This window comes from Sorex fumeus, unplaced genomic scaffold (genome assembly GCF_029834395.1).
Source record: "Sorex fumeus unplaced genomic scaffold, SorFum_2.1 ptg000135l, whole genome shotgun sequence".
Classification (NCBI taxonomy): domain Eukaryota; kingdom Metazoa; phylum Chordata; class Mammalia; order Eulipotyphla; family Soricidae; genus Sorex; species Sorex fumeus.
The window spans coordinates 176,821-203,089 of NW_026606192.1; the positions used below are offsets into that span (position 1 = coordinate 176,821).

Below are 26,269 nucleotides of genomic sequence, written 5' to 3' on the forward strand. Positions count from 1 at the left end.
GGGCGAGATACTCTTGGTAGCTTGCCGGGCTCTCCAAGAGGGGTGGAGGACTTGAACTCGGGTCGGCTATGTTGACTGCATCCAAGGCAAACACCCTACCCACTGTGCTATCACTCCAGCCCCAAACAAATAAATAAAAAGCCAATATAAGGACATCGAAAAGCAATTGGGGAGCTGGGAGTTAGTACGGTAATTCAGTGACATATCTGGCAAGTGCCCGATCCAAGTTTGATTCCTGGCATCATGTGGTGCCTCAAGAATTGTCGGGTTCAGGGCTGGTGTGATAATAAAGCAGGGAGGGCGTTGGCCTTGCACAGGCCGACCCGGGTTCGATCCCCGGCATCCCATAGGGTCCCCCGAGCACCGCCAGAGTGATTCCTGAGTGCAGAGCCAGGAGTCAGCCCTGAGCATCGCCGGGTGGGACCCAAAAAGCAATAAAATAAAATAAAATAAAATAGCGGTACCAAATGTTGACAGACAACCGTCAGAGATACTGCAACAGTACACCTCAGTCTGATGGATGGACACGGTGACCTCACATGTTCACGATCACGATCACGATCATCCTGTTGTTCGTCGATTGCCTCGAGCAGGCCCCAGTAACGTCTCCTTCGTCCTAGCCCTGAGATTTTAAAAAGTGCCATATTCAAGGCTCTTTCAGGGTTAGGAGAACGAGACCCATCATTGTTACTGGTATTTGGCATATTGGGTAACCCACGGGGAGTTTGCCAGACTCTGCCGTGTGGGCAGGTGACATTCGGTAGCCTGCCGGGTTGTCCAAAGTAAGAAAGAGATGTTTATCCCATGTTCATCGCCCGATAATGTGCCTTGGGCTCCTTCCTCAGCCTAGAGAGGAAGACGGGAGAAGTGGGTGTTTGTTAGAGAGGTCGGCCGTGTTCTCACTTGGCCGCTGAGGCTGCGGTTCATTGATTTGTCCTCACCACTGCCGGTGCTCGCGGTGAGGAGTTGGGCCCTTCCCTGCGATCAGCTGCACCCCCACCCTCTGCTCACACCATGTTGGCAACGCAAAGTAATCTGCAGAGCACCGACCGCAGCTCAGGGCGAGGTCGGGCCGGCGTTCAGGTGCTCACGATGGAGATTTAATTAGACTTGCAGTTCACAGGCTCAGACACGTGCTGTTTGTCTAGAAGAACTTTTTTTGGCATCATCGTCCCACCTGTATGTGAAGCCCAGCTAGCTGGTTTTTTTTTCCTCCAGAGCCACCTTGCTCTGTCGTAACCCAATTTCGGAGGATTTCCCCCGAAAACGTAGTGTCATGAGAAGATGCCACTTAGGTTGGTTCCAATGAGAAAAATGAAAAATAGTTTTTTGTTGGGGAATTGGGGAGGACAACCCTGGTGATGCTCAGGGCTGGCTCCTGGCTCTGCACTCCAGGATTTTATTCCGGGCAGCCTTGGGGACCCTATGGGGTGCTGGGGACCCAGCCCAGGTTGGCCATGTGCAAGGTAAGTGCCCTCCCCGCTGTGCAATCTCTCCGGCTCCTATTTTTATTTTAAATTTCATTTTCGGTTTTTCTATTTTTATTTTAAATTTCATTTTCGGTTTTTCTATTTTTATTTTAAATTTCATTTTCGGGTTTTTTTTTTTTTGGTTTTGGGCCACACTTGGCCTTGCTCAGGGCTTACTCCTGGCTCTGTACCCTGGGGTCATGGCAGGCTCCGGGGGACCCTATTGGATGCCGGGGGTTGGACCGGGTTAGGCTGTGTGCAAGGCAAGTGCCCTATTTTCTGTGACATCTCTTTGGACCCTGTATTCTTTCTTTTTTTTTTGAAAAACATGTTTTGGAGGGGTTTACTGAGACCCTTGGGGCTTGGGCTTTCTCACACAAATGCTTGGTCAGCTGGGCAGTAGGTCAGTGTGAGGCCAGTGCTTCTGCCCAGCTATCAGTCACTGGAGCCCCATGGGGTGATTCTTGGGGGATCATGGGGTGCTGTGGATCAGAGCTGGGTTGATAAGTCATGTCTCAACCTCCCTGAACCTCTCTCTGTCTCTGTGTCGCTCTGTCTCTCCGTCTCTGTCTCTGTGTCGCTCTGTCTCTCCGTCTCTGTCTCTGTGTCGCTCTGTCTCTCCGTCTCTGTCTCTGTGTTGCTCTGTCTCTCTGTCTCTGTCTCGCTCTGTCTCTCTGTCTCTTTCTCTGTGTTACTCTGTCTCTCCGTTTCTGTCTCTCTGTTGCTCTTTATCTCTCTGTTTCTGTCTCTCTCTGTCTCTCTGTCTTTCTCTGTCTCTGTTGTTCTGTCTCTCTGTGTTGCTCTGTCTCTGTGTCTCTGTCTCTCTATCTCTCTCTGTTTCTGTGTCTCTCTGTCTCTGACTCTCTCTGTGTTTCTCTGTCTCTCTGTCTCTCTATCTCTCTCTGTTGCTGTCTCTCTCTGTCTGTCTCTCTGTCTCTGTCTCTGTCTCTGTCTCTCTTTCTCTCTCTCTCTGGCCCCTTGAGTATCTTTAACATGCAATCCTTGCTTCCCTTGTTCCTCTCAGTGCTTGTTTACGCCATCAGGCAGAAAACTGTTTTCTTGGCATTCCCACTGTTTTTCAGTCTCCGTGGACTTCACCATACTCTGCTCTTTTATAATGAACGCAAACATTTTTCAATAATGAACAGACCCGATAGACTGGAAATAGCTTTGGGGGGTTGCCAGGTGGGTAATCTTTCCTACACTGCACCTTGGAAGCAAACCAGGAAGGAAGAAGAAGGTGAGGGAGGGACACTGGCCAGGCCGTGTGTCTCTAGACTTCTTTGCATTTATTTTTTTCTCTAGAGGAATGTAAAACTTGCTTAAAGTGGCCTTACTTTGAATTTGTTATTCTGAAACTCGAAACGTGGGCGTGGGTTCAAATAGCATCGGGTTGTGAACGCATGGTCTTCACTGGGTATAGAAAGTTTTATGGGGGCTGGAGCGATAGCACAGCGGGTAGGGTGTTTGCCTTGCACGCAGCCAATCTGGGTTCAATTCCCAGCATCCCATAGGGTCCCTTGAGCACCACCAGGAGTGATTCCTGACTACCTATGATCTAGGATTAACCTCTGTGCATTGCTGGGTGTGACCCAAAAAGCAAAAAAAAAAAAAAAGAAAGTTTTTTGTTTTCTTTATGTTGGAGATAGGGCTGGAGCGATAGCACAGCGGTAGGGCATCTGCCTTGCACGCAGCCAACATGGCCGACCCGAGTTTGATTCCTCCGCCCCTCTCGGAGAGCCCGGCAAGCTACCGAGAGTATTCGATATGCCAGACACAGTAACAACAAAGTCTCCAATGGAGACGTTACTGGGCCCGCTCGAGCAAATCGACGATCAACGGGAGGGCCTTTACCTTTACCTTATGTTGGAGATAAACCCTCAGCCTCCCAACCAGCAACGCTGGAGCTAACTCTGAACACAGTGGTATAAAACAATCCCTGAGCTCAACCCCAACTTCCTGAAATTGGGGGTTAGCCCAGATGGGGTCGTGAAACTATTAGAAATTGGTTTTAAAGGCCGGGGAGATAGTCCAGAGGTTAAGATGCAGCGGTTACGGTTCATTTTGGTGGTCTCTGTTTGATTTGTCTACTTACATATCTATATGAGACTTGTTGTTACTGTTTTTGGCATATCAGATACGCCACCGGGAGCTTGCCAGGCTCTGCCGTGTGGGCGGGATACTCTCGGTAGCTTGCCAGGCTCTCTGAGAGGGACGGAGGAATCGAACCTGGGTCAGCCGCGTGCAAGGCAAACGCCCTACCTGCTGTGCTATTGCTCCAAAAACAGTAACAATAAATCTCGCAATGGACACGTTCCTGGTGCCCACTCGAGCAAATAGATGAACAACGGGACAACAGTGCTACAGTGCATATATCAATATACCAGGGGTCACTCATGGGGGAAGAACCAGGAGCCGGGCTAGCCCCCGCACCCGGGTAAGTCAGACACGCGGAACCGGCCTGCACTTACTGTCTGACTTTCCACTCGCAGGTACTGAAGTGGGTCGAAGAGGCGGTCCAGGCTTCCAAAGTCCACCTCTTATCCACAGACCACTTGGAGCAGGCTGTTCATACCTGGAAGATTCCTTTTGACCCCAGCCTCAAGGAGGTCACCGTGTCCCTGAGTGGGTCTTCCCCCATGATCGAGATCCGCAATCCTGCAGGTGAGACAGAGCCAACATCTGCTGTGAGAAAGACCAAGCCCTTGAGGCCGGCCACAGGGCTAGGACTGCAAGGAGGGCACTGGCCTGGCACGAAGCCAGCCGGGGTCAGTACCACACGGCAGGGGCCCCCGAGCACCACCAGGCGTCTTCCCTGAGCACTGAGCCAGGAGTAAGTCTTGAGCATCACCAGGTGGGGTCCAACCCCCTCCTCCCACCACAAACAAACCAAAACACAACAACCAACCCCAAAATACTACATACAAATCCCATGAAAGATGAAAGTCTTTTTTTCTTCTGATTTTAATTTATTTTTATTTTTATATATTTTTTCTTTTTTGGGTCCCACCCGGCGATGCTCAGGGCTAACTCCTGGCTCTACTCAGGAATTGCTCCTGGTGGTGCTCGGGGGACCTTAGGGGATGCTGGGGATCGAACCCGGATCAGCCACATGCCAGGCAAACACCCTACCTGCTGTACTATGGCTCCAGCCTCTTCTTTTAATTTTTAAAAGCTTTATTATTTTTTGCTCGAGCGGGCCCAGTAACGTCTCCATTGGAGACTTTGTTGTTACTGTATTAAAAATCGCTGGAGCGATAGCACAGCGGGTAGGGCGTTCGCCTTACAAGCGGCCAACATGGCCAACCCGAGTTCGATTCCTCCGCCCCTCTCGGAGAGCCCGGCAAGCTACCGAGAGTATTTGATATGCCAGACACAGTAACAACAAAGTCTCCAATGGAGACGTTACTGGGCCCGCTCGAGCAAATCGACGATCAACGGGAGGGCCTTTACCTTTACCTTTATTTGCAAAATATTTCTGTTTCTGTTGAGGTGTTAATATAGTTACCTCATATTTTTAACTACTTTATAAGTATTTGTAAATGGCAGTGTTACTTTTTTTTTAACTTGATTTGTATCTTAGAAAATTACTCACAACTAAAAATAAAAAGCTTTTTTTTTTTTTTTTTTGCTTTTTGGGTTACACCTGGTAATGCACAGGGGTTGCTCCTGGCTCTGCACTCAGAAATTACTCCTGGCAGTGCTCAGGGGACCATATGGGATGCTGGGAATCGAACCCAGGTTGGCCGCATGCAAGGCAAACGCGCTACCCACTGTGCCATCGCTCCAACCCGCCCCCCCCCAAAAAAAACAGCTTTTCAAAGTGTCTTCAGACCCCATCCAGATGAGCTATCACAATGACTTTTACAAAAACGAGCAAAATCAAATTGTCAAGACTTCTCTTGATTTTTTGTTTCGTTTTTCACCCATTGTAAATGCTTGGAACTCTGCAAGTGAAGTTTATTTTGGATTAAACCGTGTTTTACACACATGTGTATCGGGTAATCTACGTTACAAATGTCTATTGCTAATAGGCAGGATTTAGAAAAAGAGTGTACTCTGGGGACTGGAGCAACAGCACAGCGGGGAGGGCATTTGCCTTGCACGTGGCCGACCCGGGTTCGATCCCTGGCATCCCATAGGGTCCCCCGAGCACCACCAGGAGTGATTCCTGAGTGCAGAGCCGGGAGTCAGCCCTGAGCATCGCCGGGTGGGACCCAAAAAGAAAAAGAAAAAAGAGTGTTCTCATTTTTTCCCCCCGTCTCTCTTACAGGCAAGCTGATCAAAAAGGGTTTTGGCCTGAATGAGCTGTTGAACATTCAGAACTCAGCCAAAGTGGTGAACATCAAGGACCCCGAACCTGGGCTCTGGACAGTGAAGGTTTGTGTATCGCCGTGAGGGGGTGACCCGTGCTTCCTTCCTGTCTCCTGTTGCCATCCAACTTGCTTTTACTCAAAAGTGGGGCTTGGTGTCTTCGGAAGAGGGAAGGGTCTTAATCTCTCGAATTTGATCGTGGAGAGTGTGACTGGGTGTAGAGGATGGAGGTAACGCTTAGCCTGCTCAGATTTCTTTCAAAACCGTTTCTTTCTGGGTCCCACCCACGATGCTCAGACCTGACTCCTGGCTCTGCACTCAGGGATCACTCCTGGCGGTGCTCGGGGGACCCTATGGGATGCTGAGGATCGAACCCAGGTGGGCCACGTGCTAGGCAAACGCCCTCCCTGCTGTGCTGTCACTCCAGCCCTTCATACTATTCTTTTAAAAAATTAATTGATATTTGGGGGGTCCCACCCAGCGATGCTCAGGGCAGACGCCTGGCTCTGCACTCAGGAAATCACTCCTGGCGGAGCTCGGGGGACCCTATGGGATGCCGGGCATCGAACCCGGGTCGACCGTGTGTAAGGCTTGGTTGAGCTGAACCCCTGGCGATGCAGCTACCCCTAAGCTCCCGGAAGGAGCCCTGGTATCCCCTCTGCCCCCAACGCCCCCCTGGCTGAGCACTTCTGGGCATGGTCCCAGCTGGTTTCTGCGGAAAAATACAGACACCCACTCACTTTCCCAACTTAAAGAGACAAAATTTGTTGGTCTCATATTGTTACTTTATATTCCGCAAATGCTTGCAGTCCTTCGATGCCCACCCCTCTGTCTCTCAGACTCATTTCACTCAGCCTGATATTCTCCTTGTTCATCCTCTTCTATGCAAATTCCCTGAGCCCCCTTGGACAGAACCCTGGAATCCCCTTAGCACCCCTTCAGGCTTTCACAGGGACAAAAGGTTTCTCTTGGTCCAGGATTATCTGTTAAGACTCAGTCGTTCAACGCAGCAGCCCTGGGGTGAGGTTTCTGTTAAGTAGATTCGGATGAAGTGTCTTGAGATAAAAAGCCACCCCCAGCCGGGAAGGGAATAAACTCAGCCGCAGATTACAGGGAGATTCTTACAGTGAGCGTGAATATCTAGTCTGAGATTGTGAAGCCCGTTGTCAAGAGGCGGAAGCAGGGTGCCCGGGACCCATGTTTTTGGGTACCAACAGCATCATTAAAGCCGCAGCCCACCCAGGACGCCGGCGTTGCCCCTTCCTGTGCTTTTTCACCTGGTGATTCCGTGCCAGCCTGCACGCGGGCCCAGGTGTGGGATTTAAGTGGATTAGACGCCAGGTTCATTGCGACATTCTGGGTCAGTGGAATGCTTTCGAGTCGGGTTTGTTATTTCCTTCTGGAAAATGTCCCAGTTCAGTTTGGTCTGCCGGGATCAGATTGTCAACCCAGTGGAATGTTTCAATCCTTCTTTAGAAAATATACCTGTGCACTCTTGTAGATAAATAATGCGTGTGTGTCTGAACATATGTTTAAACAGCTTATTCTCTGCTCTAAGATCAAGCTCCTCTGAGCAGCCGTGGCTTAATAAATGTTGTGTTTACTTATACCTAGCTGGCTCGATTCTACCTTTTGTTTCTGGAACATTGCCCGTTCCAGGACTTCTTAAACTTTCTCTTGACTTGCAACTCCTCCCCCCCTTTTTTGTTGCTTTTTGGGTCCTACCCGGCGATGCTCAGGGGTTACTCCTGGTTCTGCACTCAGGAATTACTCCGGGCGGTGCTCAGGGGACCCTATGGGATGCTGGGAATCGAACCTGAGTTGGCTGCGTGCAAGGTAAACACCCTCCCCGCTGTGCTATCACATCAGCCCTGCAACTCCCTTTTTGCCCGAGAATTTTTTTTTTCATTTTGGCTCACACTTAGCGATGCACAGGGGTTCCTCCTGTTTCTCTGCTCAGGAATTACTCCGAGTGGTGCTCGGGGGACCCTATGGGATGCTGGGAATCGAGCCCGGGTCAGCTACGTGCAAGGCAAACGCCCTCCCCACTGTGCTATCGCTCCAGCCCCTTGCCCGAGACTTTTAAACGCAGCCCTGGGTAGATTGGTATATGAAGCAGGTATGAAAAAATCAAACCTTCAGTGCTCATAAACGATTTTGGGATTTCATTGGAGACTAGTGTGGAAGATACCTCAGGGCCTCCAAGACCATTACGAGGTCCAGAGGTTTAGAAGTAGGGTCACAGCGAATCCATAAGGAATCTGGCATTGTTAATTGGTCCTAGGCGACTTCACGGAAAAGCACTGTAAGGAACTTGGGTGATTTGGTATCAACCATGAGTTCCCAGGTAGTAAGTGTCGATGGAACCATAAGTTAGCACTGTAGCACTGTCCTCCCATGGTTCATCGATTTGCTCGAGCAGGCACCAGGCACGTCTCCCTGGCGAGACTTGTTGTGACTGTGTTTGGCATCTCGAAGACGCCATGGGGAGCTTGCCAGGCTCTGCCGTGTGGGCGGGATACTCTCGGTAGCTTGCCAGGCTCTCCGAGAGAGACAGAGGAATCGAACCCAGGTCGGCCACTTGCGAGGCAAACGCCCTACCCTCTGTGCTATCGCTCCAGCCGTAAGTTACCAGCATTTACTCTCTTTGAATAGAGAGAGCTACTGACTGGCCTTGAGAAGCAGAGGCAGAACTCCACAGCCCTGAGGCACGGCTGGGTCAGAACGGAGCCTGTGGGTCCCTGGAGCTCTCCATGGTCCTTCTTGCTAAGAGGGGCCAGAGGTTCTGTGGACCGGCCAGAACTGGACTGGTTTCCTTATTTGTAGCAAACATTTCTTGGAGCTTTCACTTTTTTTCCCTTTTGGGTTACACCCAGCAATGCTCAAGGGTTCCTCCCGGCTTTGCACTCAAGAATTACTCCTGGTGATGCTTGGGGGACGATATGGGAGCCGGGGATCGAACCCGAGTCGACCGCACGCAAGGCAAATGTCCTATCTGCTGTGCTGTCGCTCCAGCCCCTCACTTCTTTTTTTTAAATTTAAAATTTGTTTTTATAAAGTAGTTCACCATATTTGATGACATTTGATATCCAAACACCCATCCCACCCCCATGACACCTTCCCACCACCATATTTCGGGTGTTTCCATCCCGAGCCCCAACCCCTGCCCCCAAAGCAGAACCAAAATCATTGATTTTTGTATCGTTTGTTATAAAAACCGCCGGATATGCTCCAGGAAACTTTCCCTAGAGGAGAGCGTGTGAAGGTTGTTGTATTTCACCCAGGGGCCATTAAAGCCCTTTTATAAGAGATTAATAACATGTGGTTCAAGGTTGAGCCTCGTGTGCTTTTGTGACTGTAGCCCTGTCGCACTGTCCTCCCGTTGTTCCTCGATTTGCTTGCACGGGCACCAGTCACGTCTCCATGGTGAGACTTGTGACTGTGTTTGGCATCTCGAAGACGCCCCGGGGAGCTTGCCAGGCTTTGCCGTGTGGGTGGGATCCTCTCGGTAGCTTGCTGGGCTCTCGGAGAGGGGTGGAGGAATCGAACCCGGATTTTCTGGGCCGGCTGTGTACAAGGCAAATGCCCTACTGCTGTGCTATCGCTCCAGCCCTGGTTTCTCTTCAGAACACATAAATTTTTCGCCTTTTATATGTATATTTGTATAAATATATTTCCCTCTAAGGTTGCTTGCCTTCTACTTTATTTTGTTTTTTTTTTAATTTATCTTTTAATTTTCATTAGTGAAACACCATGAGGTACAGTTGTAGACTTACAAATTTTTGTGCTTGGGTTTTGATTATACAGTGATCCAGTACGCATCCCTCCACCAGTGCCCATTTCCCACCACCACGGGTCCCAGCATCCCTCCCACACCCATCCCCCCCATCCCACCCTGCCTCTGTGGCAAGGCATTCCCTTTTGTTCTCTCTCTCCTTCTGGGTGTTGTGGTTTGCAAAAGAGACAATGGGTGACAATCATGTTGGGTCTAGAGTCTACTTTCAGCATGCTTCTCCCACCCTGGGAGGACCCTCCCAACACCCTTTACTTGGTGCTCCCTTCTCTATCTGAGCTCCCTTTTCCTCTAGCACGTGTGGCTGGCCTCCAACCCATGGCGCAAAATTCCTGGTACTAATCTCGGCCATTCTCGGATTACCTTTAAACCCCATCGAATGTGGTGCGCTGCTCTTGGTCTGTCAGTGGTGTGGGTATAAGATGTTGTGCGGCTGCGAATGGGGTCCAGGAATTGGCTCCCTCGTGGGTGGGGCTTGGCGAGAGCATGTGGGGAGCAGCCATGAGCCTGGTGGCGGTTGAGTTCTGGAGGTTTTCGGTGGCCAGGGCTGGGTCCCTTGGGGCGGGGAGGGGCCTCACCTGCCCCCTACCGGGGTGCCCCGAGTGAAACCGCCTGGTGCGGGGTCCGGTGGCATGGTTATGGTCAGAGCTTTCAATTTTTGAGATTTCATTTCCACAGCTTTCATTTCCTATAAATTTTATTTCTGGAAGCTTCCATTCCTATAGATTTTATTTCCAGAAGCTTCTATTCCCTGTAGACTTCATTTCTGGAAGCCTCCATTCCTAAGATTTTATTTCCATAACTTTCATTCCTATAGATTTCATTTCCAGAAGCTTTCATTCCTATAGCTTTTATTTCTGGAAGCTTTCATTCCCTATAGATTTCATTTCCGGAAGCTTCCATTCCCGTAGACTTCATTTCTGGAAGTTTCCATTCCTATAGATTTCATTTCCATAGCTTTTGTTCCCTATAGATTTTATTTCTGGAAGCTTCCATTTCTATAGATTTCATTTCTGGAAGCTTCCATTCCCATAGACTTCATTTCGGGACGCTTCCATTCCTATAGATTTTATTTCCATAGCTTTCATTCCTATAGATTTCATTTCCATAGCTTTTGTTCCCTATAGATTTTATTTCTGGAAGCTTCCATTCCTATAGAGTTCATTTCCGGAAGCTTCCATTCCCATAGACTTCATTTCTGGAAGCTTCCATTCCTATAGATTTTATTTCCATAGCTTTCATTCCTATAGATTTCATTTCCATACCTTTCATTCACTATAGATTTTATTTTTGGAAGATTCCATTTCTGTAGGTTTCATTTCTGGAAGCTTCCATTCCCTGTAGACTTCATTTCGGGAAGCTTTCATTCCTATAGGTTTTATTTCCATAGCTTTCTTTCCTATAGATTTCATTTCCAGAAGCTTCCATTCCCATAGACTTCATTTCTGGAAGCTTCCATTCCTATAGATTTTATTTCCATAGCTTTCATTCCTATAGGTTTTATTTCCATAGCTTTTATTCCTATAGATTTCATTTCCATACCTTTTGTTCCCTATAGATTTTATTTCCGGAAGCTTCCATTCCTATAGATTTCATTTCCGGAAGCTTCCATTCCCATAGACTTCATTTCTGTAAGCTTCCATTCCTAAGATTTTATTTCCATAACTTTCATTCCTATAGATTTCATTTCCAGAAGCTTTCATTCCTATAGTTTTTATTTTCGGAAGCTTCCATTTCTATAGATTTCATTTCCATAGCTTTCATTCTCTATAAGCTTTATTTCTGGAAGCTTCCATTTCTAAGATTTTATTTCCATAGCTTTCATTCCTATAGCTTTTATTTCCGGAAGCTTTCGTTCCCTATAGACTTCTCTTACATAGCTTTCATTCCCTATAGATTTCATTTCTGGAAGCTTCCGTTCCCTGTAGAGTTCATTTCTGGAAGCTTCCATTCTCTATAGATTTATTTCCGTAGCTTTCACTCCCTCTGCATTTTCCTTCCTTGTAGGTGTCATTCCTGGTAGATTTTGTGGCCCGCAACTCTGACCCACACCCTCAGACTGTGGATCTGAACACCTAGTTACGGTCTTGGGGCCCCATGAGGGGTCAGCGCCCCTCGTCCTTGGTTCCCCTCTGCTCCCCTATGTGCTGATGCAGGTCCCCCCTCCTGAGAAGCAAAGCTGAGGTCAAGGAGCAGATGTTTGAAAGACAACCTCTGAGTTTCCAGCCCGTACATGCCGGTCCCACGGCGTGCTTGGAGCTCCGAGCTGCCTCCCTGCAGCTCCTGAGGTCAGGCCGGCCCAGCGCTCAGCAGGGAGGGCGCTGGTCTGGAACGCTGCCTACCAGGGTTCCACCCTGGCATCCCAGAGGGTCCCCCGAGCACCTCCAGGAGTGATTCCTGAGTGCAGGGTCAGGATCCAGCCCCGAGCATTGCAAATGTGACCTTCCTACCTCCCCCAGCATACCCCGCCCCCCGCAAAAAATCAAAGAATCTGGGGTCTGGAAAAGTGCAGCTCAGGATATGTTTGGAACTGCACTAAAATTCTCGTTTTCCCCAAAACTCACCAGCTGAGTGTTCATAGCCGAAGTAGGAAAATATTCCGTCATTGATTTTTAGTTTTACGGGTTTGGAAAATGCTACTGGAATCAAAGTGATAGTCCGGCTGAACTGTGTTCGACCCCCAGCACCCTGTATGGTCCCCTGAACCCCACAAAGAGTGATCCCCGAGCTCAAAGCCAGGAGAGCTTTGAGCTCTAAGTACTGCCAGGTGTGACCCCCCCAAAAAATGAAAAAGAGAATTTAGGGGGAAAAAAGGATGCTAAAATTGGCAAGAATCACTTGCAAAAAGTTGCCAGGAGAGAGTATAATTAGGTACTTGGTGGTCAACCTGGGTGGGATTCCCCAGCACTGGGTGGGTTCCCTGACCCCTGAGCACTGCGGGGTGTGGAAGAGTCTGGATGAATTCTTTCGCCACCGGGCTGCTTCCAGAATCTTCTTTGTCTCCAAGACCTAACTTGCTGGAGGGGGGCATTATCCTCATTTAGAAGGAACAGCCTCAAGGGAAAGGTTGAACGGACTTGGGTCACTCCTGAGATGAGGTGGACACCGTGTGAGAGGGTCATGCTGGGACCCTTCAGGAGCTCTTGGCTAGAGTTCTTTGTGGTTCAGGGGGCTGGAGCAATAGCACAGTGGGGAGGGCGTTTGCCTTGCATGCAGCCGACCCTGGTTCAATTCCCAGCATCCCATAGGGTCCCCTGAGCACCGCCAGGAGTGATTCCTGAGGGCAGAGCCAGGAGGAACCCCTGTGCACTGCCGGGTGTGGCCAGAAATATTGAAAAAATAAATTCTCTGAGGCACCTGCAAATCTAAGCCCATTCTGTGTCTCATCACACTCACCACCAGCCCTCATGGTTCTAGAGTTCCCCGCGAGCATCCTCCTTCACCATCCATCATCCATCATCTCTGCTGAGGACCCGCTTCTCGGTTGCTGCTTTGATGAGGGACAAAACTCAGTCCCCTTTCTTTCGGTTTCGGTTTTGTTTTGAGGCCCCAGCTGACCACTCTCAGGGCTGACTCCCGGCTCTGTGCTCAGGGGTCACTCACTCCTGGTACAACTCAGGGGGGTTGTACATGAGACCAGGGATCAAGCCCAAGTCAGTGGAGTACAAGGCGAGTGACCTCCCCACTGAACCATGGGACTTGGGCCCTCAATCCCTTCTAAGAGTCCCAGGAAAGCCACAGACCATTGGCAAGTTTGATGATATGTCTCTGGACTATGGGACACCTTCCCGGGTGGAAATAATGATGATATTCATGTTTTTTTGTGCTATTTTTATATTTTATTTTCACAAAAGTAGTTCACAACAGTTCATTACAGATAATATTCAAACACCAATCCCACCACCGAGCACCTTCTCACCACCGTAAGTGGGGAGTATGTGAAGATTGTTGTATTTCATCCTGGGGCCATCGAAAGCCCGTCGATAAGAGAATACAAACAAGCATGTTACAACCAAACAAACGTGTGCTGCTTTTGACACATAAGTGGGTTCGAGTAGAAGCAGCCACACGCTCAAGGAGATTCTGTGCCGCTCTCTTCTGGGAACTTTAGTTTATAGTCTCGGGGTCTTGGCCATTGATGAGATTAGATGGAGCCGGGAGCAGTTTGTGGGTGACTGCCAAACTACTGGAAAATTGGGGAACTGCGGGGGGAGGATGCCCAGTCGTGATCCAGTGGGCTTGGAGATCTTAGTCATGGGTTCCCGCATACCTGTTTTTTTGTTTGTTTGTTTTTTGCTGATCCGCTCTTAGGTGAGGTTCATCCTAAATTTTGGGTGAGGTTCATCCCATCTTGGGTGAGGTTCATCCCATCTTGGGTGAGGTTCATCCCATCTTGGGTGAGGTTCATCCCATCTTGGGTGAAGCTCATCCTAGCGTATGGAGAGCGGCCTTGCGCATGGTGGCGGTTGGGTTCTGGAGATTTTCGGCTGCCGCGGGTTCTGTTTGCAACAGGGTGGGAAACTCAACCCACCCTGCTCCGAGGTGCCCCAGTGAAGACAGCTTGGCGCAGGGTCAGGAAATTCTGAGTCACTCTCTTCTGGGAGCTTTAGCTCATAGTCTCTGGGTCTTGACCATTGATGAAGTTACATGGCGCCGGGGACGGTTTGTGGGTGTGACTGCCAAGCTACTGCAAAACTGGGGAGCTGGGGGTTGGAGGCCCAGTCCTGGTCCGAGCAGGCTTGGAGGTCTCAGGATGCCATTCTTCTAATGAAATAGTAATGAAAGTGGCTGTGTTTTCCTGTCTCCTCCTTGCTGGACTTTCCTCCCCTCTGTTCAGTCCTGCATCTCCTAGTCTCTCTGAGAATGGCAGAATCCTGGGGTATGGGCGGGGCTACCTGGCACTCACCCCTATGTGCTGCTCTGTGTGACTCAGCTAACCTTCCTGAACTCTCTTCACCTCGTGTCGGATCACTAGTGACGAGGCAGATGGACAGTAGAGTCCATTGTCCGGTGTCTTGGCTACCTGTCTTCCCCTTCCTTTTCCACCCAATGGGTTGTTCGACCAACTTCCAAGGCACCCAGTCTCTGACGGAGGGAGCCATTGCTGATAAGCTCAAACATTTGAGGAGCATCAAACCATGACACTTTCTCCAGCTGAATGTCATGTGATGTTTTGTTCTTAAAATCCTGGTCCAGGGGCTAGAGCGATAGCACAGCAGGGAGGGCATTTGCCTTGCTTGCACACGGCCGGCCCAGGTTCAATTCCCAGCATCCCATAGGGTCCCCCAAGCACCGCCAGGAGTGATTCCTGAGTGCATGAGCCAGGAGTAAGCCCTGAGCATCGCCGGGTGGGACCCAAATAAAAATAAATAAAAAATAACCTGGTCCAGCCCTGATTGTAACTATTTCAAGAGAATGATTAAAAATGAGAAATGGGGCTGGAGCGATAGCACAGCGGGGAGGGCGTTTGCCTTGCACACGGCAGACCTGGATTCGATTCCCAGCATCCGATATGGTCCCCTGAGCACCCCCAGGAGTAATTCCTGAGTGCAGAGCCAGGAGTAACCCCTGAGCATCGCTGGATGTGGCCCAAAAAGAGAAAAAAAAAAGAGAAATGCCTCCTTTGAGTATCAGGGAAGGGGAGCATTTTAAACTAAATTAGATTAAATGATTTCTTGTTATTATCCATCGGAACCATCATTTTGGCTTATTCTAGCGGTCTTTGTTCTCCTTACCCTGATTCATCCAGAACAGGAGGCAGCTTTGCATAAAAAAAAATGGGCTCACTCCAAAGTCTCTTTGTTTATAAACATTCCTGCTATTTACAGAAGACTAGAGAATCAGGGAAATAAGATTTGCTTCTTAGTCTTGTCCAGAGACGAGCCACCAGTCATCATTCGTTCCACAGACTTTATGAGTGAGAGATTTCAAGGGTGAAAATCGATTTGCTTTACCGTAATTTCATACAGATTAAAAGTGGCTCCCGAGTAATTAACTTGGACTCGTTTGTAATGTATTATTATTGCACAGTGTGGGATGTGGCATTGTCTGACATCGGGGTAATCCTGGATGCGCTCACTGCGATGGGAAGCACCATTCATTCCAGACAGACTCCTCTCAGGGCTGGAGCAATACCACAGCGAGGAGGGCGTTTGCCTTGCACGCAGTTGACCCAGGTTCAATCCCCAGCATCCCATAGGGTTCCCCAAGCACCGCCAGGAGTGATTCCTGATTGCATGAGCCAGGAGAAACCCCTGAGCATCGTGGATGAGACCCAAAAAAGCAAAACAAACAAACCAAAAGACTCTCCCAAAGGCTTGTGCCCACAATACTTGGTTGACAGTTGCCACTGGCCCTGGTCGCCATGAAGCTGATTCATCTCAGGGGCCTTTCTGAAGTTGTAACTCCAGATTTCAGTGAATAAATTGAATGCCTCATTTCCCCAGGAGGGGCATCCCGCCTCCCCAGGGGTGCAGGACCAATCAGGAGGCTGCACCTTGTTCACGGAAAGAAGGTAGATTCAGGGTGATGTTATTTTCTGAAAAGGGAGTTTTGGATCAGCTAGGTCTGGGCCCATGGAACATCTGTCTCTCAACTTGTGCAATCTATAGGCAGCTCCAGCAAGCAAATGGCATCCAGAGCCTTGAAAATGAGACTGAATGGGGCTGGAGCGATAGCACAGTGGGGAGGGTGTTTGCCTGGCATGCCACTGACCTGGCATTCCAGAGGGTCCCCCGAGCACTGCCAGGAGTGATCTCTGAGTGCAGAGCCAGGAGGCAGTCCTGAGCATTGCTGAACCCAAAAAGGAAAAAAAAAGACTGAATAAGATTTCACAGACCCCCCTCCCCCCATCGGAGACCCCGATCTGAAATGGGATCTTCCTTAGAAACAAGGCAGGAAGTGGCCGTCCTGAGCTCCCTGGGCTGAGGTACATGGTCCTTAGTGACTGCAAATGAGTTCAGGAAGTAGCAGTTTGTCTCAACCGTGGTTTGCCAACTCAGACTAATCACACCAGATTCCAGGTTCTTCTTTCTACCTTCTTTCTACCTGTTTATCCTCCCATCCATCCACTGTGTATCCACCCATCCATCCATCTCTCCATCCTACTGTTTATCTGCACACCCATCCATCTATCATCTGTCTCTTCATCTTCCATCCATCCATTCATCCATCCTACTATTTACACATCCATCCATACTTCTGTCATCCATCCATCCATCCATCCATCCATCATCTGTTCATGCAACTGTCCTACCATTTATCTATCTAGACATCTGTGCATCCATCTACTCATTCATCCTACCATTTATCTACACATCTCTCCATCTATCCCATGCATCCATCATCCTATATATCTGTCCTTTCTTCCATCTATCCATCCACCCACCCACCCATTCATCCACCCACCCACCCACCCATTCATCCATCCATCCACCCACCCACCCATCCATCCATTCACCCACCCACCCACCCACTCATCCATCCACCCACTCACCCACCCATCCATCCGTCCGTCCACCCACCCACCCGTCCGTCTGTCCATCCATCCATCCATCCTTCCATCCATCCATCCATCCATCCATCCATCCATCCACCCACCCATCCATCTATCCACCAACACATCCATCCACCATCCATTCACCCATCCACCCATCCATCCATCCATCCATCCACCCACCCACCCATCCATCTATCCAACACGTCCGTCCATCCATCCATCCATCCATCCATCCATCCATCCATCCATCCTATATATCTGTCTTTTCATCCATTCTCTATATCTGCCCGCCCATTCATCCACCCATCCACCCATCCATCCACCCACCCACCCATCCATCCATCCATCCATCCACCCACCCATCCATCTATCCACCAACACATCCATCCACCATCCATTCACCCATCCACCCATCCATCCATCCATCCATCCATCCACCCACCCACCCATCCATCTATCCAACACGTCCGTCCGTCCATCCATCCATCCATCCATCCATCCATCCATCCACATCCACTTACTAATCATTATCACCACCATCTTTCTCACCTCTGACCACTTTCCTGTTACCGCTGTGATATGTAAGTCACCATGTTCTAGAGCCTTGAGCCTGCACTTTCCAGCAGCCCTTGGGACAGAGGCTCTAGACAGGACCTTGAGGACCTCCATCGAGCCCCATGGACCAGTGTGGAGCTCAGAGCATGGCAGTTATACCCAGCTCCGCCCTGATTTCCTGTCCCGAGCACATGGCCTGTGTGGTGTGTCGGGGTCATGGTGGTGACTCTTGTCCTCTGCCTTTGTCCCGTTTCAGACGTCCAGCAGTGGAAGGCATTCCATCCGCATCACTGGTCTCAGTACCATTGATTTCCGAGCAGGCTTTTCCCGGAGACCGACCCTGGATTTCAAGAAAACCATCAGCCGGCCAGTCCAAGGTAGGTGGCCCCTGACCCCAGATCTGCGTAGGAGTGACTCACGTGCAAATAGGCATTCACACGGGGACTCTGGCACTTGGTGATCGTTGGTGAAGTTTGGAAAAAAATCAGCATGTTTGTTTTTTACGGCATTGCCCTGGTTCTCCAAGAACTGCCCCAAACCGGGATATTAAAATTGCTCTGGAACTTAGCTGCTTGTCCAGACTCAGGATTCCTGGGTTCTGTCTACGAGCTCCTGAGTCAGAATCACATCAGGACGTCTGAGCCCCCATGAATTCTGAAGCTACTTGGAAAACTATCACTTAGATCATGAGCCTTCTTTTTGGGTCACACCCAGCAGTGCTTAGGGGTTACTCCTAGTTCTGCACTCAGGAATTACTGCTTGCGGTGTTTGGAGGCCATGTGGGATTCTAGGATTGAGGATCCAACCTGGGTTGGCTGCGTTCAAGGCCAAGGCAAATGCCCTCCCCCCGTCCTATTGCTCTGGCCCCTTGAGTGTTTTTCTTACTTTTACAAATCACTCTGTGGTCAAGGGAAAAATGGAGAGAGAGAGAAAGAGAGAGAGAGAGTCTAAGAACTAAAAAGATCATATTTCATCGTACATCTGAAGATAAAATCATTTCTGCTTCATAAATCTTGACCTGCCTCTTGCTTTATTCCTACCTTAAGATTTATAGATTTTTTACAGAACAGAAAAGCCACAAAAATCTTCGCTCCTTGGCTGACTCTGAATTTGATGGCTCTTTGCTTTTATTGTTGCAATTTCTAGAAATTTAAAGATAGCGGATCTTTAAAAAGTGACCCAACTTCATAGAACATAGTATTTACTATTAGAATAGTTCTACACTTGCACAGAGTTCAGATACCACTAAAAAATAAAAATCGTTACTTAGGATTGCCTTGTCTTTTTTTCTGATGATAAACAAAGTCTTCTTTTTTTGGGGGGGGTCACACCCGGCGATGCTCAGGGCTGACTCCTGGCTCTGCACTCAGGAGTCACTCCTGGTGGTGCTCAGGGGACTCTATGGGATACCGGGGATCCAACCCGGGTTGGCTGCATGCAAGGCCAACGCCCTCCCCGCTGTGCAATTGCTTCAGACCCAATAAACAAAACTCTTCGGTAGAAAAGATTCTGTCACGGGCTCACAAGTTGTTGGCACTGGCGTTTACGGCAATTGTCGGGGTCGGGGGTGAGAATGAAAATCGGTTTTGGATGTGTCAACTTCGGTTGCTTTGAGTGACGGGTGATTTTTCTCTTTTAGGAATTCCGACCTACGTCCTGCTGAATACTTCCGGGATTTCGGTCCCAGCTCGTGTACATCATCTAGAACTCCTGAGTATCTCGGGCACTTCCCTGAAGAGCATCCCTGTCAAATATTACCCGGAGAGGAAGCCGTACGGCATCTGGAATATTTCCGACTTCATCCCGCCCACGGAAGCCTTCTTTCTCAAGGTCATGGGCTATGACAAGGACAATTATCTCTTCCAGAGAGTATCCAGCGTCTCTTTCTCGAGTATTGTCCCAGGTGAGACAGCTTTTTCGGGGTACAGGGAGTTTGGGGGCTGGAGGAGGAGTGATATCCGAGAGGCGAAGACTAAGTGAACTGGCTTTGAATGCTACCGATGGAGAAATCAGAGATTTTGGAATAGTGTCCCAGGTGAGATATCTTTTTCGGGTTTGGAGGGTTTAGCAGAGTGATGTGGTTCAATTGGCACAGAACCATCTAGAAAGTCAGATGTGGGGCTGGAGCGATAGCACAGTGGGTAAGGCATTTGCTTTGCACGTGGCTGACCTGGGTTCGATTCCCAGCATCCCATAGGGTCCCCTGAGCACCTCCAGGGGTGATTCCTGAGTGCAGAGCCAGGAGTCAGCCCTGAGCATCGCCGGGTGGGACCCAAAAAGTGAAAAAAAAAAGAAAAAGAAAGTCAAAGGTGATTGCCCCCATGGCGGTCTGGTTCCCAAGTAGACAGGCTAGGACAGAGATTCTCTCAACTATAAAACGGCTCACACGGAGATTAAGGCTGATAAGTCCCTCTGACCCGAGCACGCTCATTTTCCATCAGTGGGTGAATGTGGATGAATTTTCTGTCATCTTAATGCACTCCAAGAAAGCTTGCCCTCGTGTTCAGAGTTGGGGTGCGTGATGTCTCCTGTCTGGTGTTTTTAGGGGCTCTTAGGAGATGCCAGCTTTGTGAATAGTGGTTTGTGATAAACCACTTGGGTTTGTTCTAGATTGTGTTTGCTCTGTATCGTATTTGCTTGCTTGGTTGTTGGCTCAGAGCTTACTTACACACTCGTTAGTCTGCAGGCGCGAGACACGGGTTAGGGCTGCCTAGAATCACCAGGTAGCACTTCCGTTTGTGGTTTTTAAATTATTATTATTATTTTTTTTTGGGTCACACCGGCGATGCTCAGGGGTTACTCCTGGCTTTGCACTCGGGAATTACTCCTGGTGGTGCTCGGGGGACCATATGGGATGCTGGGAATCGAACCCGGGTCTGCCGGGTGCAAGGCAAACGCCCTACCCGCTGTGCTATAGCTCCAGCCCCTAATTTTCTTTTTAGGGAGTGGCAGGGACTGAACCCAGGGCTTTAGTCTGAGCCCCGAGCCTGCACTTGCTGTACCTCTGAACTGTACCCTTGGCCCCTCACTTACCGTCCTTTGAGCCTCTTTGATGCCAAGTACCCGCCCTTGTCCCAACCTTCGAACTATGTCCCTGACTCTGCACTCACTATTTTTTGCTGTTTTTTTTAGGGCTGGAGCGATAGCACAGCGGTAGGGCGTTCGCCTTACAAGCGGCCAACATGGCCGACCCGAGTTCGATTCCTCCGCCCCTCTCGGAGAGCCCGGCAAGCTACCGAGAGTATTCGATATGCCAGACACAGTAACAACAAAGTCTCCAATGGAGACGTTACTGGGCCCGCTCGAGCAAATCGACGATCAACGGGAGGGCCTTTACTTTACTTTACTTTTTAGGGGGGGTCCTGTAAGGTCATACCCAGTGATGCTCAGGGCTGATTCGTGGCTCTGCACTCAGGAATTACTCCTGGCTGGTGCTCAGGGGACCCTATGGGATGCTGGGATCAAACTCGGGTCGGCCGCGTGCAAGGCAACTGCCCTCCTCAATGTACTATCTCTCAGTCCCTGATCTATCTCATTTATGTTTTGGAGGGGGCTAGTGATGCTTAGGACTGACTCTTGGCTCTGCACTTAGGAATCACTCCTGGTGGTGCTCGGGGGACCCTATGGGATGCTGGGAATCCAACCCGGGTCAGCTGCATACAGGGCGAACGCCCTCCAAAATTTTTTAAAGAGAAAAATCGTTTTACAATTGGTGACTTTCAGCCTGAATGCCACCTTTGGAGAGAGTCTGCAGAGAGTTCCGGAAACGAATGCATTAGAGTCAAGAAAGATTCTCTGCACGATTTAATGCTTGGTTCTCCTCGTGTTAACCCAGTCTCAACTGTGACTCACCTGGGCACAGCACGTGACTTCCTGAACCCGAGCTGCAGTGTCACTGCGGACTGAGACTCATGGGACTCTGCAGGCTGACCCTTCAGCCCGGTAACCTCCTTCCTCCTGTTCTCTTCCTCCTAGATGCCCCCAAAGTGACAATGCCCACCAAGACCCCCGGCTACTACCTGCAGCCAGGCCGGATCTCCTGCACCGTGGACAGCCTGCTACCCTTCACCTTGAGCTTCCTCAGGAACGGAGAGACGCTGGGCGTGGACCAGTATCTAAAGTGCGTAAATGTTTCTCTTGGCCGGCTCGAGGCCTCGGTCAGTGACCCCCCGGGTGTGTGTGTTCCCCCAGAGACCCCCCTCCAGACTCCAGGAAAGCACTGAACTCACATGATCTCATGACAAAGGCTGGAATTCTTTCTGGGCCTGGCTCTGGGCTTGATCTCCTTCGAGGGCCTCTCATTGAGACGCAGAAAGGTGGAAGTGACAGTAGCAGAAGTCCAGGGCTTGGGGCGGGCCTGGTGGGCACCGAGTGTCCATTTCAAGAGCAAAGAGCTGGACTGGGACAAGCATACAGGGTGGGGAACGGCGTGAGCTATGTCCAGGACTGGAGCAGACAGGAAACTGAGGAAATAGAGCTACCAGCAGAGGCAGAGCAAGGAGCAGAAGGGGATCAGGGCGGACTCAGGCCCTGGCCCTGACAGTCTAAGTTAGTTCTCTGCCTTCTATTTTTTTATTTTTGAGCGATAGCACAGCGGTAGGGCGTTTGCCTTGCACGCAGCTAGCCTGGCCGAGCTGGGTTCAATTCCTCCACCCCTCAAGGAGAGCCTGGCAAGCTACCCAGAGTATCTCGCCCGCACGGCAAACCCTGGCAAGCTCCCCGTGGTGTCTTTGAGATGCCAAACACAGTCACAACAAGTCTCACAGTGGAGACGTTGCTGGGCCCGCTGGAGCAAATCAGTGAACAACGGGAGGACAATGTTTGACAGTGTTTGTTTTATTTTACAAGGTAGTTCACAATATTTGATGACAGTTAATATTCCAACGCCAATCCCACCACCATGACACCTTCCCGCCACCATATTTGGGATGTTTCCACCCTGAGCCCCAAAAATCCCTGCCCCAACGCACAACCGAAATAATATATTTTGTCTTGTCTGTTATGGAAAATGGCTGAAAATGCTACAAAATGTATCCCTAGAGGAGACAGCGTGAAGATGGTTCTATTTCGGCAGGGGCCGTTAAGACCTTCTTTAGGATATCACTGACGTGTTGTTAAAGGTTGAGTGATGTGAACTTTGGTACATATATCTGAAAATATGTATATATGCATATATATCAGTATCACTGTATCACTTTCATCCTGTTGTTCATCGATTTGCTCAAGCGGGCGCCAGTAACGTCTCCATTTGTCCCAGCCCTGAGATTTTAGCAGCCTCTCCTCACTTACCTTTCCCAATGCTGCCGTATTGGAGGCTCTTTTAGGGTCAGGGGAATGAGGCCCATTATGGTTACTGATTTTGGCATATCGAATACGCCACAGGGAGCTTGCCAGGCTCTGCTGTGATCCCTCGGACTGGAGTGATAGCACAGTGGTAGGGCGTTTGCCTTGCGCACAGTCGGCCCGGCCGAGCCGGGTTCGATTCCTCCGCCCCTCTCGGAGAGCCCTGCAAGCTACCGAGAGTATCTCGCCCGCACGGCAAAGCCTGGCAAACTCTCCGTGACAAACTCGACATGCCAGACACAGTAACAACAAGTCTCATGATGGAGACGTTACTGGGCCCGCTCGAGCAAATCGATGAACAACGGGAGGACCGTGACCCATGATATTTCCCTCTGTGATTGGTTGCCTACTATTTGAACCGATGTGGTGTGGTACTCGTGGAGAATGGGTAGGGAATGTGGTATGACGTGTCGGTCCAGGAATAGGTTCCCTCTTGGGTGAGGCTCAGCCCAAGGGTGTGGGGAGTGGCCGTGAGCCTGGCGGCGGCCATGGCAGGGTCCCTTGGGGTGGGGAGGGCTCGAACCCACCCCCTCTGGGGCACCCCAAGGAAAACAGCCTAGAGCGGGGTCTGGCGGCAAGGTTATAGCGGGTGTCACGTTGCTCCCTTCTGGGAGAAAAAGCTGTGGTATCTCAGCTCTCTGTGTTCTGATGAACACGCAGACACCCAGTCTGTGCTCCCGAAGTCTCAGTCAGACGTGAGCCACCAGGGGTACACGTTGGTGTGTGCAGGTGGAAACGGAGCCCTGGACCCCGCCCCTCGAAGGAGCTTCTGTGCCCCGACAGCTGAGATTCCCACAGACTGGAGACCAAGGTCACGCTCAACCAAAGGATGTCTTGTCTCCCAGAAATTCTCTCCCAGAGAACTCGAAGTTGACTTGAGTCCTCCTTCCTCAGAATCACGCTCTGGGAGAGAGGCTCTTGGCGGGGGAGGGGGAGAAAGCTCTGGGTGACATACTTGGTGGGGCCAGCTTGGGGGTTGTTCTAGCCATGCTCAGGGATTGAGCAGGGGTCGTGGAGCCCACGAGAAGCAAATAAATACTCCAGCCCTTTGTGCCATCTCAGTGGCCCTTCTGGAAAATATATTGGTTTTTGGTGCTTTTTTTTTTAGGTGGGATTTTCTTTTTTTTTGGCCATACCTGCTGGTGCTTGGGCACTACTCCTAACTCAGTGCTCTGGGTTGTCCCCAGTGGTACTGAAGGGACCACGTATAACTAGGAATTGAATCCCGACCCCCTATGTGCAAAGAAAGCTTATACCTGCCCTGTGAACAGCCCTCCCGACTCCTGGAAAAAAATATTTTTTAAAATTTGACATGCACCAAAGTATCTTTTGAAAAACGTTGAATCTATGACAAGGTTTTTATCTTTTTCACTTACTCTGAACTTACTTGGAGAAAACGTCAGACCTTTAATGACCTTATATGACTATGTCTGTCGGACGATGGGAGTCACTGCCAGCATGAATCGAATGCTGGTCAGAATGATTTGGTCGGTCCATTTTTTCCTGTCTAAAGGTCACTCTCTAGGGTTCTATCTATTGTTTTGCTTTTTTGGGGTCACACCCATCGGTGCTCACATGTGACTCCCGGCTCTGCACTCAGGAATCACTCCTGGCAGTGCTTGGGGGACCCTATGGGATGCTGGGGATCGAACCCAGGTCGGCCGCGTGCAAGGCAAATGCCCTATCTGTTGTGCTATTGCCCAGGCCCCCGGTTCATCACTCTTTATTGATTGATCGATTGATTGCTTTTTGGGTCCCACCCGGTGATGCTCAGGGGTTCCTCCTGGCTCTGCACTCAGGAACCACTCCTGGCGATGCTCGGGGGGACCCTATGGGATGCCGGGGATCGAACCTGGGCCGGCCGTGTGCAAGGCAAATGCCCTTCTCACTGTGCTATCACTCTAGCCCCTCTTCCTTCCTTCCTTCCTTCCTTCCTTCCTTCCTTCCTTCCTTCCTTCCTTCCTTCCTTCCTTCCTTCCTTCCTTTCTTTCTTTCTTTCTTTCTTTCTTTCTTTCTTTCTTTCTTTCTTTCTGTATCTTTCTTGTCTTTCTTTTGGGTCCCACCCGGCGATGCCTAGGGCTGACTCCTGGCTCTGCACTCAGGGATCACTCCTGGCGATGCTCGGGGGAACCCTGTGGGATGCCACGGATCGAACCCGGGCTGGCCGTGTGCCAGGCCAGTGCCCTCCCCGCTGTGCTATCGCTCCACTCCCTGAAGTTGTATCTTTTATTTATTTATTCTGGGGGGGGGCTATTTTGATGTTTGACTTCGCTGCGTGTCTGAATACCCGGCGGCCTTACGAACAAGGCGTCCAGCGAGGAGAAAGATTGTAGAACCGGCCGGTGCCGTTCGCTCGTTCTGCTTCCTGTTTCACGGGTGACAGTTTTCAAAGACACTCGCGCGTCTTTCTAAACATGAATTCATTCATTCCGCAGAGTGCCTGGGAGGTAGGCCACAAGAATGTCCGCTTGCATTTTTCTGGCCCCGCGACCCAGAGGCGTGGCCGCCAGCCTTTGTGCTCCCTGGCCGGGCGCCCGGGGATGGGCGAGGCTGTGGACGGATGGATGGCTGTCCTGACTCACGCCTGACACACAGGCTGGATGGAGCCTTTGTGGTGTGCGAGTCTGCCCGTCTCAAGGGACGGGAGAGGGAGTTGGGCCCACGGGCTCCGGCCCCAGATGGCTGCGGGTGCTGATGTTTGTCCAAACGTTTCCTCGCTGCCCTAGAGGGTTGGACCGTCAAGGACGACTGGGATGCAGTCAAGGCACAAATGTTTCGTATTTCATGAGAAGAGGCTCAGGGGCCAGAAAGATAGTACAGTGGTTAGGGCACTTGCCTTATGTGCAGCCAATCTGGGTTCCATCCCCAGCAGCCCACATAGTCCCCCAAACACTGCCAGGAGCGATCCCTGAGCACAGAGCCGGGAGTGAGCCCCGAGCACAGAGCCGGGAGTGAGCCCCGAGCACGGAGCCGGGAGTGAGCCCCGAGCACGGAGCCGGGAGTGAGCCCCGAGCACGGAGCCGGGAGTCAGCCCCGAGCACGGAGCCGGGAGTGAGCCCCGAGCACAGAGCCAGGAGCGATTTCCGAGCACAGAACCGGGAGTGAGCCCCGAGCACAGAGCCAGGAATCAGCCCTGAGCCCTGAGCTGGAAGTCAGCCCTGAGCACAGAGCCGGGAATCAGCCCTGAGCCCTGAGCTGGAAGTCAGCCCTGAGCACAGAGCCGGGAATCAGCCCTGAGCCCAGAGCCAGAAGTCAGCCCTGAGCACAGAGCCGGGAATCAGCCCTGAGCCCTGAGCC

At 50.5% G+C, this 26,269-nt stretch overlaps 1 protein-coding gene across 1 annotated transcript in view; it reads left to right on the forward strand.

Annotated features, from left to right (window-relative positions):
- The window catches only part of HMCN1 (hemicentin 1), a 355,305-nt gene that overhangs the window by 106,893 nt on the left and 222,143 nt on the right, over positions 1-26,269 (forward strand). Inside the window, exons 5-9 of the mRNA XM_056106608.1 lie at positions 3,962-4,133; positions 5,743-5,849; positions 17,886-18,006; positions 19,269-19,532; positions 21,605-21,749. Of these exons, the coding sequence (XP_055962583.1) occupies positions 3,962-4,133; positions 5,743-5,849; positions 17,886-18,006; positions 19,269-19,532; positions 21,605-21,749 (809 nt within the window). The remainder of the gene's footprint in view (positions 1-3,961; positions 4,134-5,742; positions 5,850-17,885; positions 18,007-19,268; positions 19,533-21,604; positions 21,750-26,269) is intronic.